This window comes from Tachysurus vachellii, chromosome 13, assembly GCF_030014155.1.
Source record: "Tachysurus vachellii isolate PV-2020 chromosome 13, HZAU_Pvac_v1, whole genome shotgun sequence".
Lineage (NCBI taxonomy): Eukaryota > Metazoa > Chordata > Actinopteri > Siluriformes > Bagridae > Tachysurus > Tachysurus vachellii.
Genome location: NC_083472.1, coordinates 5,497,844 through 5,510,000, shown reverse-complemented (window position 1 = coordinate 5,510,000; position 12,157 = coordinate 5,497,844). Strand labels below are relative to the sequence as shown.

The 12,157-nt window shown below is 43.2% G+C and overlaps 1 protein-coding gene across 1 annotated transcript in view; it reads left to right on the top strand.

Moving 5' to 3' along the window:
• The first annotated feature begins 2,154 nt into the window (after positions 1–2,154).
• znrf1 (zinc and ring finger 1) overlaps positions 2,155–12,157 on the top strand; it is a 46,587-nt gene continuing 36,584 nt past the window's right edge. The window contains exon 1 of the mRNA XM_060885614.1: positions 2,155–3,355. Within this exon, the coding sequence (XP_060741597.1) occupies positions 2,920–3,355 (436 nt within the window). The 5' untranslated portion in view covers positions 2,155–2,919. The remainder of the gene's footprint in view (positions 3,356–12,157) is intronic.

Sequence of the window (12,157 nt, the reverse complement as noted above, 5' to 3'; positions counted from 1 at the left end):
GAAAACCAACTGCACCCCGTACCTCCTTGCACAAGTCAACATCAGTGCCTGACCTCACCATTGCTGTTTTAGTTAAATCACTACAACCACACTATACTTGTAGAATCTAGTGAAAAGCCTTCCCAGAAAGAAGTGTGGAGGTTGGTCTGGTGTCCACATACTCGTGGTAGTATTGTGTATAGCTGAATCAAAGAAGCAAGGAAAGAATTGTGTTATTTAGGTTTGAATCATTTATTTGTATGTTGATGTCCTTCCTTTGCACCGTCACTTACAGGAGTGCATGTTATATATGCAAAATGTTGTACACACTTTGGTATTCAGAATCATGTTTATTGGCCAAGAGTGTTGACACACACACTGTTTGTGACTCAAAAGTACAGACATAAATAACACTATACTATACCAGACAAGACAATACAGACGATGTGAGACAATATAGACAGAATATATGACTGATCAGTTATGTACCTAAAGTATGAGAAGTGCATGGTAGTGTAAATAACAGTATTGTGTAATATTATGCTTTTTGTAAAATATACAGCAGCAGTAGTGTGTAACGTATACGGATGATGTGATGACTGACAGTTCTGATAATGCAGTACTTATAGATATGAAGCAGAGAATATAATTATGGTCAGTTGTTAATCAGGGTGATTGCCTGGGGAAAGAAACTGTTCCTGTATCTGGCAGTTTTGGTAAACAAAGCTCTGCATCGCCTGCCAGAAGGGAGGAGCTGTAAGAGGTTGTGTCCAGGGTGTGAAGGGTCAGCAGTGATTTTTCCTGCCCGGTTTCTGGTTCTTGTATGGTACAAGTCCTGGGGAGTGGGCAGGGGAGCACCAATTTATTTTTTCTGCTGTTTTTACTGTGCCTTGCAGTCTGTTCCTGTCCTGTTTTGTTGCTGCTCCAAACCATGGAGCAGTGATGGTGATGGATGTGCAAAGGACAGATTCAATGACTGCAGTGTAGAACAGCATCAACAGCTCCTGTTGACAGACCATAAGACAACTTATTTGTTGGAACGTGATCATTGTAACCGTAGAACATCAGCTTGCTGGAATAAAAAGACACTAACACGACTTCTGGTTCCCTTTTCTCTGTTTTTCCACTCATCTATATTCTCTTATGTTAATCCAAGCTCCATTCTACTAAACAGCAGGAATAAAGACTGTTTATTCAGTCATCAATTCAATATCACTAATTCAGTATCAGACAATTGTTTGAGTTTCTGTATTTACAGCGAGCTACATCTCTTTTGGTCTTTTGTATATTTGTACCTGCATCAGGGGCAGTTCTAGACCTTTTTTAGGGTGGCTCCAGCCCCCCTGTCTGTGATCTCAGCCACCCTAAAACTAAAAGTATCATTTTTACTTTCATAAATACACAATAAAAATTACGTTAAAATCCAGGACATGTCGTCGATGGTAAAGAAAATGATTTATCAGTTTGATCCAAGAGCGATTTGTTTTACTTTGCTTTTACGCGCGTGCGTTGTAGTATCACAGAGAAGCACAGGCACGCGCAGCGTGCACGCGCAGTCAGAGCTGGATGCATAACGTTAATTGGCGGAAAGCCGCAAAGACGGCAACCAAAAGCAGTGAAATTTCACTATTCTTATTACCACACAAACAAAAATATTAATGCAAACAAACCATTCAATACTAAATAAAAATAACATTTATTGATCTGGTCTTTATCTTGTGAATATTTATTTTATTAATGACTGCATTCATTAGACACACTGTTTGTAGAGAATGCACACACATGAACTGATCTGATTCTGGCATCATTACATCATGCATAAAATTTTGGTGTCCACTTTTGCCATTTTAAATAATACCATAACTTTTGGCTTACTATGTAGTCATATAATATATAATATAAAACTCTTCTTGATTTAAATTCTCACTGAGGTCTAAAACCCCTAAAGGTGAAATCCTACACCCGCCCCTGACCTGCATGTATTTGGACAGTGGGAAGAAACCATCAGTAACCTGAAATTCTTCTGTGCAGATGTATTTGCACATGTACACTAAACTAAAAGGACCAATTTTAACCACGCTGCCAAATCCGCGCATGCTCAATAAAGCATCTGTCCAATCTGGCGGTTGGTAAATCTGCGCATGCGCAGTAACAGACTCCCATTGTCTACCAGCAACAGCGGCGCCACGGCGGAGAGCTTGTGAAGCGCAGCGCACCTGGACATCACCGCCGCCAGACACACACACACACACACACACACACACACACACACTTTCTCACTCATTCAGGCGCACGTCGAGTAACATGCGCTGCCACATGTCATGGCGTAATGTTCCGAGATTATTGGACTTGAAATGAGCGCAAAGGGAGAAGACTGCGTTCTCAAGTGTGCTGTGGATCTCCGTCCTGTCCTGTGGATCTCTCCTGTGGATCCACTGGATCCGTCCTGTGGATCTCCTGTCCTGTGGATCTCCTTTGGATCTTCTGTCCTGTGGATCGCCTTTGGATCTTCTGTCCTGTGGATCTCCTGTAGATCTCCTGTAGATCTCCTGTCCTGTGGATCTCCTGTCCTGTGAGCCTTGTCATCGTTTGTGTGGTGATTTTGCACATCCTGTCCTGTCAGTCACTAGACTTGGGCGTGCGTCGGTGTTGCTGCTCCGCTACATCTAAACTGCCTGCCGTATTTATTTTATCTGCTCTTTCTCTATGACTCCATGATCCGACTCCGTGATCCGACTCCATGATCCGACCGCGTCTCCCGGACACACAGCTGCTTCAGTCACACTTGACAACCCGGATTTTTTTTTCTTCAGACTGATTGTTTTGTCGTTTGCTGATTGAGGAAGCTCGGGAGAAAAATCCCCCTCATTCGAGGGGCGACTCGAGCCCTTTTATTTCCGCCACATCCCCACCCCCGGTCCCCACCCCCGTCTTTTTCACATGGGGGGTAAGCAGAGCACGGCGGCCCGGCCGCGGCCCCCGTTTCCCGGTGTGTCTACAGACGACAGCGCGGTGCCGCCAACGGCCCACTTTGGTCACTTCCGGACGGCGGGGACGATGGGGCTCCGTAGCCGCTCGGTGAGCTCCGTGGCAGGTATGGGCATGGAGCATAACGGCGCCGTGCCCTTCGGTTTTTACACCACAACCACCACCACCGCTGCCAATCAGGCCGCCCCGCCCAGAGCCACTGAGCCGGACCGGGCCGCGGCAGGACAGGGTTCCGGCTCCGGCTCGGACTCGGTGCGCGCTCACGGATACCGCGAAACAGGCGGTGACGGGCGGCACACGGACGGGGTGCTGTATCTGGGCTCGCGGGGATCACTGGCGGACACGCTGCCTCTACACATCGCTCCCCGCTGGTTCAGCACACACAGCGGTAAGCAATATGCAACATCATCATCATCATCATTGTCATTACAATCACCATCATCAACATGGCTGTCAAACGCAGGATTCACAGATGTGTGTCTTCGTCCCTTTATCTTCTCTACAAACACCTGGATACAACACCAGCTCACTGATCAGGTCAAATCGGAGTGGTGTTCAAATTAAGGGGTTTATCTGACAACACAGTGAAATTCTTTCCTTTGTATGTTGTAGCTTGTTAGGACTTTGGGTCAGAGCCCAGGGTCAGACATAAGGCTCCTCTAGAACAGAGAGACTCAGGGGCCTTGCTCAAGGGCCCAACAGCACCAGTGCTTTGTGCTCATATTTTCCTTCTTTTTTAATGAAGTGCTTTAAAACGGGTTAACCGATTTACATCACAATATAGCATTCCTTCTGCTCAATCTGACCCAGATAACTTGCATATTAAGTTTATTAGGAGTATTAGCAGTGATGCGATAACTGCGTTCATAATCCAAACACAAATAAGTCATTTATTTGGATATTAAGATCAGTTTGATCAAGGTTTCTCACCATTTCCCACAAATGTGCATGGATGTGGATTTGGTTACATTAAATTGCCACTCTGTGTATGTGTGTGTGTGTGTGTGTGTGTGTGTGATCTTGTATACATGCATGGTGCCCTGTGAGGGACTGGCGGGAGTCCCATCTGGGGTGTTTCCCGGCTTATGACCAACAACAGCATTCCCTGGGATAGACTCCAGCTCCATCAGGATAAATCAGTTACTGCGGAGGAAAGAATGAAGAACGCAGCTTTCTTATCAGACACTTAATATTGCGATGCATATTGTGTACCATGCAAACGAATTTTAATGACCGTTCTACTTCGATCACATTGATTATTTCTTTTACACTTTATTTTTGCTGATTTTGAAGTATCTTCTAACATTTTCCAGTGGAATTTGCCCTAAAACGCGTACTTATGCGAGCGGATTTGCAGTCAAACTCTGATGCTATCGTTTCTTTCGGGAAACTCTGATTCAGGTTGTTTCTAAATTACTAACGGGACGTACCTTCAACTTGTCAAGGCAGTATTAAAGCGGGCAGAGCATGAGTCAGGCAAAAAAACATAAATACAAGGGAAGAAGGACTACAGCCTGTGTATATTGTCATGAGCCTAAGCAGTGTTTCTTGAGTCTCCTTGCACTTACACACTTGAAGTGTTTTTCCTGCTCCTAACCTCATGAATGGCTTAAGATTTGAGTCAGGTGTGTTAACAGCCGGGGTAAAGATGCAGGATTGGGCAACGTGACTGTACCAGTCATACAGTCATGTGGGACTTAAGTGGATGAACATAGCTTACTGTTCGAATCCACATTTTGGTGTTAGGCCTGCTTTAACAGGGCTCCTGCATGCCACATACTGTATGAGAGAAATGATTCAGTCATTGCGCTTTTTTTCTGTGTCAGTCTCTCACTTTTTTCCTTTTTTCTTTTCTGGGTATAAATGAAAGCATGCTGTTTATACTAGTCATGTTATTTACTACACGTTTCTAAACCCTACAGGTGCTCACGTGCATATCGAACAAAATCGGTCCTAGTAACTTAAGTCGAGTGTCGCTCAATCGTCACGAATTGATGATCTAAGCTAACAGTGTCCTCTGGAGAAGACTGTAGATTAGCGTACATTTTCTGTATACTTTTTATCCATGCTACACTTTGGCACTGTTTAGATATCTATTACTTCATCTGTCATTAGAGAGATGAAAATAAAAGTGTTTCCTGAAGAGCTGTGAACCATGTTGAGTCATTTTAAGGAATAATTTGTGGTCAGTTTGGAAAATCTTGGATCTACTCATCTTATTCCCAGTCTTCCTGGGGAAAGTGTTCTGCCAGATCCACAGCGACCATTAGGATAAAATGGATATTGAAGACAAATGAGGAATAAATGAAGTGGAATTTTTTGGGAAACCTTTTAATCCTAGTGAAATTCTTCAAAGCTTGTTTTCCTTAGAAAAGTTGCGTGACAAAGAACTCGTGTTATCGAAGCTCTAGCGGTAGATCAAGTGATTTTTATTTATTTATTTATTTATTTATTTTTTGGCTCGATGACCGAGAACAATGGAAAGTTGTGCTTTCTGTTTATCCTTTCACGTCACTCAGTCTTTCCTTCTGTTATATTTGATTGAGCTCGGTGTTTCCATATGGAGCTCTTTGTGAGGTCAAAAGGAACGTGCCAAAGCAGAGAAAACACTAATCAGTGATTTCCTCGCTTTAACACGCCTGCTAAACCGACTCTGGCGTGCTGGAGCAAGAAAAAATGTACCGATGAAGACTGAAGGTTTTGGAAACACTGACTTGATTACGGAAGTAAGGGGGCTAGGGATAGATTCTCTTATCCTTTGCTTAATCTTCTTCTTCTGTTCTGTTGCACTGCACTGTATTACCGTGTTCTTGCTCTAACACGCCCGACTCTTGTCGTCAGTTCATCAACACGTCTTCCGTGAGGTTAACACACCTTTTTTGGGTGTGTTAAAACAGGAAAAACACTAAACTAAGCAGCGCACAGGGACAGCAGATTAGGATCGAGAAGCGTTGGGTTTCCCATGGTTTAAGCTCCCGTCGGTGCTCGTTAGCGGAAAGCAAACGAGCTCTCCGGAGAGAGAAGAGTCAGATGTCAACATCTCTGAGTTTGTTTTCCTGACACGCCTCGTCAAAGGTCACACTTTGCTCCATTGTGTAGAGCTGGAGCGCCGTTGTTCAGTCGTAGATGAAGCTGCAGGTGACCGAGCTATAGAACGTCATCATATTTTTCTGTTTAGAGCAGCTTTTCTGAGGCGGTGGAGGTTAATGAGGATTAAGTTGTAAGGTTAGATGGTGTTAGGGGAGGAGTTCAATCCTCAGGCATGGAGGATGCTCTTATTTACTTTAATGCAAATTATGAAAGAATCACACTCCTGTGTGTGTGTGTGTGTGTGTGTGTGTGTTTTTTGCATGTAGATGGCTCTTTCAATCTGCCAAAGTTCTTCTATAATCCACATCTCATCACACAGACACATTCGGTTCAGACCAGACAAACCACACTTTGTCTCATCATTTGAAATTGTTCAGCATCAACACTGTTAATGTAATCTTTTATTTTCTGGGCAAGATTGGGATCTTATCACATACTATGTGTATATAAGGGTTCCATATGATCTTGTTAATTCAGCTGTTTTACCCGATAAAGTGTACAAGGATAATCAGTGAAATCATTCAGAGGTAGTGTGTTACCCAACCAAGTCCTACCTTTTAGCTGTCTGTCTATCTAAAACCTGAACGATGGGTAGCTAATGTAATGTAATGATGCATAGTGAGCTAGGTAGTTAATTTAAGGTATTTATATACACTATAGTAAATAAACAAGCCTATAAATTCTCAGGAAGGGGCTGAAGTACTTAAGTGCTTAGCTCTGTGTTGTTTTACGTAGCTTTACTGTATGTAGCACCACGGTCCTGGAGAAATGGCGTTTCATTTCACTTTGTACCACCACATGCACACGTGTGAAACGACAATAAAAGCTTCTTGATTTGACCGTGTAGCCGCAGTTCTTACCCTCTTCTGATTAGCGGTTTGAGCAAAAAACGTCACCAAGTCAATGACTGATCTTGACTTTGCACCACTAGGAAAGCACAGTTTAAGCACAAGTTAAAACATAGCTACTTAAAAATGGCAGCTCTGGATCAAGTGGTTAAGGCTCTGGGTTGTTGATCGGAAGGCACGGGTTCAAACTCCAGCACTGAGAAAGACTCTGTTGGGCAATTGAGCAAGGCACTTAACCCTCCCTGCTTCAGGGATTCTGTATCATAGCTGCCCCTGTGCTCCGAATCCAACCTCCTTATTTGGGATATGCGAAGAAAAGAATTGCACTTCGCTGTAATGTGGTGATAATAAAGTCTTCTAAACCTAAGAAGTTCTTTCTCTGGTTGTTGCAATTACTAGAAAAAAAAACTTTAGTATTGCACAAAATCACACGTTATATGTACCCCAAATATTCACAACATTGCTATAGTATTATCGTAAAATGTACAACACTCGACATATAAGCCATGTTACTCACGCAACTGTATCTTACTCAGGTGTCTCAGCAACACAACAGCGGCGTTACAGTTAACATTTACCTAAAGCGTCCGTTAATTACGTCCGAGCTTTAACATTAGCTTGAATGTCCATGAGGTTCTTCGTGACACTACACCTGAATAAACCCTTATATTAATGTAAGAACAGCAAACAATTTTCAATGTTCGTCTTCCAGCGCGGTCATTTTTACACCTCCATCTTTACCCATGCTTCATAAACACGTATCCTAGATGGGTCTAAAACTTCGGTTTGGTTTTGGAAGGTGCTTTAATGTGGAACAAATTTAAAGGTTAAAAATAGCTTCATGTTGCTGTAAGTCCCAGTGATGTTGAGTATCGCTTTCAGATCGCTACTCGACTGTTCGCTCGGAAGTTGTCGTTTAACGTTGGAGGGTTTAGTGCAAAGAAACATAACTGCTTTATACTGTGTGCCACCAGGAATCATCTTTTGTTTCTTTTTTTTTTATTTATTTAGAATTCGACTGCCACAAGGAAACCAGAGCTAAAATCTCTACTAGTATTAAAAAAGTTTTGTGACCAATGAGATCCAGGTCCTGTCATAACACTCATCTCACTCACTTTAAACAACTACCATGCATGAAAATTGGAATCTTGTCAAGATCCTTCATCTTTTTGGCTTCTGCTTATTGTGTGCTTGATTATACATTCCATACTAGTCTACTTTAGTATGAATGCTGCCTGAAAGAATACAGACGCGTCTCGCTGCTCCTCTTCGTCTTGTGCAAAGTAAACACCGTCTCGCCGGTGACCATGCTTGGTAAAACCAGAGTTCATCTCTTCGGTGTATCGCAGATTGCAACTTGATTTTTTTTCTCTCTCTTGCATGTGCTAACGTGCCTCTCCTGCTCTCGAGTCTCGGGGAGCTGCGTGTCCTTGACGAGCACGTCCTTTATCTTGCCTTCTGAGCGGGACAGCGTTTTACTCTGGATCACAAACACTGTCCAATAATGCAGAACATAGGGGCATTGATTTTTGAAGTCTACCGTGAGCTGCATTATTGGTAGTTAAAATAGGTGTGTTTTCCAGTGTCATTAGGAAGGAGGAAGTTCCTATAGCAGGCATCACGTTCACGATGGCCATCGGGGTCCTTATACCTTAAGGGGTGTTTAGACTTTTCAAATATATTCACTAGCATTTACTAATCAGGAGACTAGTGGTATGTGATAGCTTAGGGGGTTTTTACACCTGGTCACTTCATGCGTTTTCTGTGATCCGATAGCTATCCGATGGTAAAAAGACCAGGTCTAAATGCCCTCCGAAACGGTTTCGAGACAGATATAAATCCGATCGCTCGAACCACTTCAGGAGGTGGTCTGGGACGCGTTTCAGATGAAACTGGACAGGTGTAAATGAATGTGGTTGTTCAAGCTACATACGCCAGCGCTAAACTCCTCCCAAACGGAAGTACGTCATTCGCAGGTGACTCACGAGTCGTATGTTTTCCCACCAGTGTTTTCCCACCAGTGCTGGCTCCGATCTTTCACCCAGGTGTCTCGTCGGGCCTTAAAACGCACTGCTGCCACCAGCGAAAATGCAGCAAACAGTTAATGCTGTTTTTTGTAGCAACCGCATACACCAAAGCGTGTTCCATTTCAGTTACCCAGGAAATGAGGAAAACATATTTGCATTTTGGGCGGGAGTAGAAAGATCGGATCGATATCCGATTCGCCGTGACGCATTTATGTGGCCTAATGTAAATGGAACAGTTTTAACAAATCAGATAGCTATCGGATCAGAGAAAACACATGAAGTGACCAGGTGTAAAAAGGCCCTTAGTGGTAAAGGTGTTGGACTACTGATCAGAAGGTTGTGAGTTTGAACCCTAGCACCACCAAGCAACTATCCCTTAATTGTATAAAACACGCTAATAATGTAAGTTGCTCTGGATAAGCGTGTCTGCCAAACGGAATCCAAAAACGGTATCAAAGGAACAAAAAGACAATGCTGGGTTGCCTGTCGTTATCCCGTCCCACTCGTCTCTTGTTTAGAGCTAGCCGTCGATGGTGGCCAATCCAGACATTGAGAGATCTGCTCATGGGTCAACATCAACATGGAAAAACCTCCTGGATGCTGCTATTGACATGGTGTACATACTCTACTGAAAGGTGTGAGCTTTTTTTTCACGAACGAGCAGGAATATGAACGTTTTCTGAATCGATCCATACAGTGTAACATGATTAGTAGCTTCATACCGATTCGTTTGTTGCTTAGACTAAAAAGCACTGAAGATCATTTGTTGCCTGAAGGTTGCATTGATCCCTGCTTTGCTTTACTTGAAGAGCTTTAACTACACTAATCGAATGTTTTGCTTTAACTGTAGTTGCATTGCAACTCTCCTACATATGCACAATTCTATACCATTGTGTAGTATGTTATCTTATGGAGCCCCTTTAGTTGCGGAGCCACAGTAGTTTTAGTTATCAAAGATTGCTGCTGAAGTTCTGGAGGAGTTCTGCATTACATTGTCTGGCTAGTTTAACCAAGGAATGAATCGTAAATGACGAGACGAGACGTACCTCTATTAATCCCTCTGTAGGGGAAACTCACTCGGGTTGATACAGCAGCACAATGAGGAGTAACAGCAGAGCAGAGAAAAACTCCACATCAACTATAGTGTCAAAGAAATGAATAGTATATGATGAATAGAAATAATAAAAAAGTATCAAATAAATAAACGTACGTACAAATGATGATAAAGTTATATATATAGTTATATATCGTCGCTGTCGGGCGGAAACTTCGTATGTCCAAATTTGGTCAATTTCATATTTTTTCACATATCGATGCTATTGGTCAGTCCCCATGTGGGTCTGTTTTTTTTACAAGTTATTAACCAATCTAAAGTCTTGAAAATAGCTTGAGCGCAAATCTCATAACTCCACTGGACACTTCAACTGTCCACCTCTTCCTCACTCCGCGGGAGAGCTTCACGGCATATTTCTCCTCAAGAATAGTCGCAACGAATCAACACGTTTTCTGAGGTAAATGTCTTCAAAACACTGGGCTTAAAGAAAAAAAATCTTGACCCCCGCTAGTTCTGGTGCTCGTCTGAGGACAGGAATTTAGCGCAAGACAATCCACTGCAACGCGGACTAAACCCTGTGCACTGCAGATAAGGTACGGCGTTTTTTTAATTTCCTGAAAAATAACGGTTTTGGAGATACGAGGATTCCGCCCGACAGCGACGATATATTTATGTATGTACACTCACTATCCACTTTATTAGGTACACCAGTCCAACTGCTCGTTAATGCAAATTTCTAATCAGCCAATCACATGGCAGCAACTCAATGCATTTAAGCATGTAGACATGGTCAAGACGATCTGCTGCAGTTCAAACCGAGCGTCAGAATGGGGAAGAAAGGTGATTTAAGTGACTCTGAACGTGGCATGGTTGTCGGTGCCAGACGGGCTGGTCTGAGTATTTCAGAAGCTGCTGATCTACTGGGATTTTCACACACAACCATCTCTAGGGTTTACAGAGAATGGTCCGAAAAAGAGAAAATATCCAGTGAGGGCAGTTCTGTGGGCGCAAATGCCTTGTTGATGCCAGAGGTCAGAGGAGAATGGCCAGACTGGTTCGAGCTGATAGAAAGGTAACAGTAACTCAAATAACCACTCGTTACAACCGAGGTATGCAGAAGAGCATCTCTGAACGCACAACACGTCGAACCTTGAGGTGGATGGGCTACAGCAGCAGAAGACCACACCGGTACTAGTAAGGTGTACCTAATAAAGTGGCCGGTGAGTGTATGTGTGTGTGTGTGTGTTTATTTTGGAGACTCCAAAGTGAGTGGAATATGAGGTGCTGGATATCGTTGCATTGTGGTAGCTGATGGTTGAAAAGTTCCCCAAGACGTCTTAAGGCACGAGACGTGTGACCGAATAAATCTGCCACAAGAATCCTAGCCACAACATTCCTAGCTTTTACTACCTTCATAAACACACACACCTCTTCGGAGAGTCAGTTTTCTCTGTGATATTTGTCAGTACTGTGTTTCCTAAACTGGAGGACATACGTGGACTAGGTGCTGATGTCAATTCTGTCTAGCTAGGGATCTGCCTATTGACCGGAATGAGTGTAAGTTTGCCTGATCTGTTTTGTTTATTTGTCCCTTCATACCTCCACGAAATTGATAATTATTCTGACATGTTGAATATTTTTCAGTTCGGCTCGTAAAGCTCGGTTCGACTCTGTGACGTTCAGACGAAGGCCCGCTGTATTCACGGGCAGATGTTCGAGTCGTTCCCCGGGCTGAGGGCTGAGGGCCAAATAAAGACCGAAGTGATCGTCTCATGTCTTTTTTTAATTACTCTCCTGCACTAGGCCAGAATAATCGCTTACTGATGAGGACAGTAAGTAACGAGTCACGTGGGCCGATACAGCGTGCAGTCTGGGTCACTGAGTCCGAGCCGATCGATTGCACCGGAGATGATTTTTGCTTCACCGTAGCGGCGTCTGTCACGCACACGATAATTCTCTGTCTAAACCCATAAACAGTCCGGTTAGTAGAGGGCGATATGATTTTGTTTCTGTTCTCTTTTTCATATCCTGTCCTTACTGGTGATGTTTCAGGATTATTAAATATCACAAGACATGTCATGTATCAAATGTCCACAAAAACAATGAACTAACAAGTATAAAGTAAAGCTTGTATACACGGCTAACGTTTATAAAATCCAAACAATTCTTAA